The sequence below is a fragment of the Gavialis gangeticus genome, unplaced genomic scaffold, assembly GCF_001723915.1.
Source record: "Gavialis gangeticus isolate Ggan-Ray unplaced genomic scaffold, GavGan_comp1, whole genome shotgun sequence".
In the NCBI taxonomy this organism is placed as follows: domain Eukaryota; kingdom Metazoa; phylum Chordata; order Crocodylia; family Gavialidae; genus Gavialis; species Gavialis gangeticus.
In genome coordinates this window covers 147,125,400-147,132,800 of record NW_017729032.1, presented here as the reverse complement: position 1 = coordinate 147,132,800, position 7,401 = coordinate 147,125,400, and the positions used below count along the sequence as shown (strand labels likewise).

Genomic DNA, 7,401 nt, shown 5'->3' with positions numbered 1-7,401 from the left:
TTATATGACGAGCATTGTTATCATTACAATTATTACTAATATTATTGTCATGTATAATTATTGCTACTATTATTGTATCGTTCATATTGTTGCTGTTATTACTGGTATCATTGTTATATTACTATAGTCCTTATGATTATTATTAGCATTATTTTTGTTTATAATTATTACTACATGACTAGTCTTTTTGTGGTTATAATTATTACTAGTCTTACTGTTGCTTATAATTACTATTATTACATGACTAGTATTGTTACTATTACTAGTACCATTGTTATATGACTAGTATTCTAATTAGCAGTGCTGTTTATAATTACAGTTGTATTATACGTATTGTTATCATTACTATGGTACTTTTGTACTCAGCATTATATGACTAGAATTGCTATAATTATTACTGGCATCACTGCTACGATTATGACTCCTGTTGTAATTATTACAGTAGGATTAATAGTTATATATGACTAGTATTGTTATATGACTAGTATTGTTATCATTGTTAAGTATGATTGTTATTACTGTCATTAGTATTGTTGGTTATAACTATTACTAGTAGTATTATACAGCTAGCATTGGCATTATAATTACCACTATTGTTTATAACAAGTGTTTTACTAGTATTGTCGTTGTTGACTCTTACTAGTGTTATTATAATTATTACTAGCATTGCTGGTATCATTTGACTGGCACCCTTATTATAACGATTACTAGTATTATTATAATTCTTGCTAGTATATTATTATAATTATTACTAGTATATTATTATTGTTGCTTTATTGTTTTTATTATTTGCGGACAAATATCATCCGTCCCCCCACAGTTACCCGGGAGAGAGAGAAGGACAAGCCTCCCCACCCCAGGCCCTGAGGCGGAGGCTGCGTCTAATGCAGCAGACGGGCCCGGGGGGCGGGGCGGCGCGGGGCCCAGCTGACTGCGCGCGCAGCCACGTTGCCTCAGAGCGAACCTAACCAACCGCCGCGCTCGAGGCTCTTGCGCCTGCGTAGGTGGAAGGGGGATCACGTGATACGCCCGAAGCTCGCTCGTCCTTCTTTCAGCCAATCAGCGCGGCGCGGGCGGCCCGCTTCCGACCTCACCAGCCGAGTGCGCTTGCGCCCATGGCAGGCTTCCTCTTTCCTTCCCCCTCGCCTGGCTCCACCCCCTTGACCTGCGGGCCCGGGGCGCAGACATGGCGGCGGCCGTTCGGCGCGTGCTCTGGCTCAGCGGCGCTTGGAGCGCGGCGCGAGCAACGCCGGGCGCGCAGGTGAGAGTGAGGCCCGCGCGCGGGAGGGGGCGGAGCTCCGTCCTCCTGCCCCCCCGAACGTGGCGGGCTGCCGGCCCCGCTGGCTCTGCTCCTCCCGTGGGGCCGCGGCTTCGAGACTGCTGTTGGCAGCTCCTGCACTGCATTGCACACGGAGATAGGGGCTTCGTGCTGCTTCTACCCGGCCCCTTGCATGGGGTTCATGGCTTGCAGCAGGGTCAGGGCCTTACGCGAGGGGATTGGGCTCTGGGCCCTCACGCTTGGCCCCATGTATAGGGGTGCATGCTGCACACTGGCATTAGGGCCTTGGTCATCTCTGCTCAGCCCCATGCATGGGCCTCGCGGATTGGGTTGTGTGCCACACCTCGGGTGTTAGGTCCGTGTGGTGTCAGGGGTTGCGGAGAGCGTAGATGGGGTGGTGGTGGTGGTGGCGGGGGGGCCTGTGGGTTGGGAGTGAGGGGCCACACTGAGAAAATGGAGCCATAAATGGGGTCACGCTAAGGCAATGTTTGGGGAGCAGTGGTGTAGAAGAGGGTTGTGTGGGGTTGTTCGGACAGGACTGATCCTGCCTCAGGCAGGGGGTTGGACAAGATGACGTCTGGAGGTCCCTTCCATCCCAATTTCTCTATGAGTATGGCATGCCCCAGGATCGGGGCCCTGCGCCGCCTCCATCCAGCCCCACACACACAGATGAGGGCTCTGTTCTACCTCCACCCAGCCCCATGAATGGAAATTGGGTTCCAGGGCCTCACGCTGGGATCAGGCCCCAACCCGCCCTGTGCCCACGTCTAGTGTGCAGGGCCCTGGTCCACAGGGCTTCTACAGACCTTGGGAAGCTCCCAGGCTAGATGACCAGGGACAAGGGGCTGACAGTCCTTGAGCTAGAGCAATTCTTCTGTGGTAAAGAACTTGGAAAAACCAAGGCAGGGCAGAGTGGTTTTGACAGTGTGGATTCCTCCTGACGTTAGTCTTGTGAATTGACTGTGGCACCCTGGTTGAGAGCCACTCCTTTAATGGCTATGAAATGCCTCCTCCCTTCTCCCCCTTTAACTAAACCCTTGCAGTGAGGCATTTTTTAAGGCACTTGAAGGTATATAAATACAATCTCAAAACCAGATTGTACTTCAGCACTTAAGAGCCCGAGTGGTACGAGTACAATCCTGTTCTGCTCCATGCAGTTCCCTGGAGGAAAGACAGGGCAACACTTGAATCCATCCTCTTTCTCTTTGCCTTTTGCGACCTAGCCTGAAGATGAAGGCAAATCTGTTAGCACATCTAGTTCTATGGTCTTCAAGAACTAACGGGTGGACTAGGATCACATTTAGGCACCTAATAGGAGAAATAGCATTTGGCCCATAGCATTAGTAACCGGCAAGGCTAATGGGATCATCTCCAGCTTGGTGTAGACTGAAGAACCTCCCTAGTGGCCCCTCCAGCAGAGAGGTAATTATCCTTTATTTACATAGCAGGAAAGACTATCAAGCCAAGTAACTTGTAGTTGATCTAGAGCAGTGATTTCCAACTAGGGTGCTTAGGTTGCATTGAAATCCTTTCCAGGGTGGTGTGAGGTGCCATGCAGTGTTAGCATTGTTAGGTGTGCACACATGATTCACAGGATAAACCCAGAGATTTCCAATAGGAATCCAGTGTTAAACACATTCAGACTTGTGGTTTTTCTGAGTTTTTTGCAAGAAAGCATTTCCTTTATACTTTTTCTGTAGCCAGAATACAGTGAAAACTAAATGCTGGCAGTTTCAGTGGGGTACTTTGAGTTTTAAAAAAGGTTGAGAACTGTCTTTCAGAAAGGCAGCCAATCTTGATTTAAGCACTTGAAATGATGAAGTGGGTAGTGGTAGATTACTCTCGCTATGGAAAAGTTGAGTTTTAGAACCAACTGGAATTTTTCAAATTTAAACTTCCAGTTTCAAAGCAGTGTATTTCTGAGCTTTGTACTAGAAATGTGCTTCATTGTAGTTAATTAGATTTCATGGTGTAGAATTCAGTGCATTTAAAATAGTCTTTCGTCAGGCATTTGACAAATGGACTGTTTTATGTCATCAAGACTATGATTCTTTTAAATCATTTCAACATATAAACTCCTTGCTTTGATACTGGTCTGTGGGTGTCCCTAATAAGCTGGAGCCTACCTGAATGTTCATTCCTAGTTTCAGCAGTAAAATGGTGTAAAATGTCCCAAACTGACTTTTGTAGTCGAATTATCTTTAGGGACCTACTTAAATTCATAGCCAGACAAAGCAATTTTCAGGGCTTGGTCACAGCAAGAAGAGCTAACTTTGAAGGCATTTTGTGGTAGAACCACCCATTGCCACTGATTGGTGGAGAGGCCCCAGTGGGGAGGAGGAATGAAGGGGCAACTGCCATCTTGGCTGCTGGCTGCCCTTTTGTGCCAGCCTGCCAGCTGGTGCCTTCCTGTCCCAGGAGGCCGCAAAGCAGCTAGGACCACTGGCTCCCACTGGGGAACCAGCATTTAATTTTTATTAAGTTGATTACATGGACAGTTGCAGATTTTGTAGTTTCCACAAAACTGTGAATTAAGTAGGTCCCCAATTATCTTCTATCCAAGTGAGTTAAGGGGGCCTGTAGTAGTATTAAACAGATTCTCCATTGTAGTATTAATAGACTTGGCAGGATTTGATATTTATTAATAAACATTGTTTTCAGCCCGACAAAAAAATATTTCCATCAGTAATCATCCAAATGTATAGAAAGGTGACGTAAAAAGAAAAAATCAGGGACAGGGGTAAGGAAATGTGGGGCAGGGGGCACCTATGCACGCGCACACACTCTCTTTCTCTCTGTCTCTCTGGAGTGAGGGGATCCCTGGCTGTGCTGCCTGCTCTCTGCTCCTCTTGACAGTGGTTCAGCCAGCCACTGCAGGAGATGGGGGCTGTGCTGGGACAAGGGGTTGGAGGACTGTTGGCAGCCAGGGAGCCCTGTGCTACCAGCCACTCGCTCTGCCCAAGTCTCAGCCAGGGATGGGGCACCAAAATCCCAGCAAGCCTGGGCCAGCCCCTGCATGATCAGGTCTCTCTAAGAGTTTGGCCTCCACCCTATTATGCAGGGACCAGGCCAAACAGGAGATCTGGGAACACAGGGGAAGCAGCATCCCCCAGTCCATAAGATGCAGCTCCCCGTGACCCTTTAGGGGGTGAGCCCTGCCTGGCAGGCACCAGTGGAGAAGTGCCTCTCTGCTGGTACCTGCCAGGCGGGACTCGCCTCCTAAGGGGCTGCTGGGAACTGCTTGCCATCCTGGGGTGGGTGGCTGCTGCCTCCCCCATGTTCCCAGAGTTCTGAAGTGCCCTCTGCACTACTCTTCTGGTCCCTGCCCACCCAGGTCTTTCCTGATGAATGCACCAAATGATTTAAAGCAGATATGCTTTATTGATTTATGGATATTTACTTTTATATATTTTAATGTGATTTTTATAAAGCTTTTAACAGTATACTGTCATTATTAAATTGTCTGCCCCCCACACCGCTAATTTCATGCATCCTGAAAATTTAAACCAATAAAAATTGAAAGAATTGCTCAAAAATAAGCATTGATCTGAGCTGTCAAAATGACAGAAAAATAAAAATTGAATTCTGCCAAGCCTAAGTATTGAACTCTAGTTTTACACCAATGTACCTCCATTGATTCCAGTGGAGCTAATGGGCAAAAACTGATGAAACAGTAACTAAATAGATATTGCACCTAATACTTAAATCCCTTTGAATTTCTTTCTGAGAGAGTACCATTTAAAAGTGCTTTGTTTCTCTTAAAACAAACTTTATTTTTCTGCAGATATTGCTCTGTCTAGAAAATGAGGACTTGCCAGAATATTCAGAGATGCTTTTATGCTCTTTACATTCTTTCCCCATGTGTTAAGAAATTGAGAGGATAGAAGCAAGTTGTTTTTTTCCTGGACTAACGTTCTATTAGTTCAGGACTGCTGTTAATATCCATTATGTTTTTTTAGAAATAGTAAAAATACTATCTGTAATAACACTGTATGAAATGTATGATGAATTAATATAAATCTGTTATTCCTAATTAAATGCATCCTTCTATCACATGGTCTGACTTAAATGCCAGAAACATTCAGCTTTGCTTTTCATTTTATTCGCACCACCCATGAAATAGTGCTCTTATCCCAAAAGAGATACCTTATACAATAGGTGTTAATTTGCATAAGAGGCTCTTTTTCTAATTATAAGCAGTTTATGTGTCCAGGGACTCTTGATTAGTGACAAATTGAAACAAGGGAAGCATATGAATAGCTTGAGGGAAGAAGGAAAAAATGGGAAAATTACAATAGAAATTTACAAGAATAAGATAGATGTAATCTTTTTAAAGTATCTTGTTTAAAATATGGCAGAGAGAAAGCAATCTTTGGCCAAGATTCTGTGAGGCTTACTATAAAAAATCACTTGTTCACTAAAAAGAATTACAAATAATTAGCTACTAACAAGTAAAATAAGACACCAAATAAATTCAATTGTTTCCTGAAGAAAGAAAGTAGGTGATAGTAGGCGACGTTTAGAGCTATCTCAGTGTTTTACCCTCCCAAATACTTACAAGAGTTTCCTTCTTGAAGGCTACATGAATTTATATATTGATATTTTTTTGTAATGCATATGAAAATGAGTTGTTGTAGAAAATTGGTGTAACACCATAGATCAATGTTTTTTTTCATATGATATGATAATAAATACGTGTTGGAGATATTGCCTGAAACTTAAAATGAAAGCCGGATAAAAAGAACCTCAGCAACAAAGTTCAGTGCCTGTTTCAAGTGCTGTTATATTAGGCTTGAGGAATTGATTCACTCTGGCCTGTATTTTCTGTAAGAACCATGTTCACATGCCTCTACTTTTCCACCTCATTCCGCTTTACAGACAACACACGAAGATTGATCATGCACTGGACTGAATTGCAGTACTTGTTTTGCAATATGCACCAAAACTATACAGAAGTTTAGGACAAGAGATAAAGAATACTGTATTCAGTTGGAACTGCAAGTAGAATTTGGGTAGACGTCGTAATTATCTCAGATAAGATTTGGGTTAACAGTACAAAAATACAGCAGAAGGTATTAAATTCATCCATTTAATACAGATGTTTTTGCCCCTTGCTTTCAAAACCATATAATCCTGTGAGGATTACCCTAATGAAAGGTGACAGATGCTTCTGTGCCAGTCATACCTCCTACAGCCAACACACCAGAGATGTATGTGGCCATGGAAAGAGAACATGGCTACAGTATTCTTATAGCATGACAGTAACCTTTTGTATTTTAGCCTCTTATTGCCTTCAGCCAAGAGGTGGAATCTGAGGTCCTTACTCTGGTACATAATCTCTCTATAACTCTGGTGAGATTTCACTTGTATATAGGTATGTAAGACTGGTGTTCCACTGTGTAGCTGCATCAGTTATGGCTTAAAACACTTTAGGTATATTGTACATTTATTAGTGCAGTGTCAAAAGTATGGCCTGCTTTGCTCATAAAGGGGCTAGGAATTCAAGTGCAGGGCCCATCACTGAAATCGAGGGCACAGAGTTTGGGTCGTGTATCAGCAGTGGGAGGCAAGTGACAATTGTGTTTACCCCTGTGGCCGCTGGCATCAGTCACCTTACCATGACCACATTCACATCTGGCCCATGAGGAACCCCCAGGGTCTCAATCCAGACCAGGGAATGATATGAGTTTGGCATCCCTGTTCTACAACATGTATTAGTCTAGCTGAAAATTTTGATTGGCATATACTTGTTTCGATCCTGACTTACAAACAAAGACTGCTAGGCATAAGAGGATAGTTAATGTCCTATGTCAAGGAGCAATACACATCCTCTGCCAGCAGAATGGGGTCAGAGGAGGGGCAAGCTGAAGTGCCCTGGGTCAAGATACAAGGGGGCCAAGGGGAGAGGGATTTAATGGTGGGGGTCAACTACAGACCCCCCAACCAAGGGGAGGAGCTGGACCAGGAATTTTTGGGTCAGCTTGCAGAGGCACTTAAGGCAAGGGATGTAGTTGTCATGGGTGATTTAAATTACCCGGACATCTGGGAGGAACAGTCAGCCAGGTTGGACCGTTCCAAGAGGTTCCTGGCCGAGATACAGGACCTCCACTTAATTCAGGAGG

At 44.3% G+C, this 7,401-nt stretch overlaps 1 protein-coding gene across 2 annotated transcripts in view; it reads left to right on the top strand.

Annotated features, from left to right (window-relative positions):
• Nucleotides 1–1,154: 1,154 nt before the first annotated feature.
• Nucleotides 1,155–7,401, top strand: part of MRPS9 (mitochondrial ribosomal protein S9) — a 52,259-nt gene continuing 46,012 nt past the window's right edge. For both annotated transcript variants that reach the window (XM_019525091.1, XM_019525092.1), the window contains exon 1: nt 1,155–1,261. In XM_019525091.1, the coding sequence (XP_019380636.1) occupies nt 1,187–1,261 (75 nt within the window). In that variant the 5' untranslated portion in view covers nt 1,155–1,186. The remainder of the gene's footprint in view (nt 1,262–7,401) is intronic.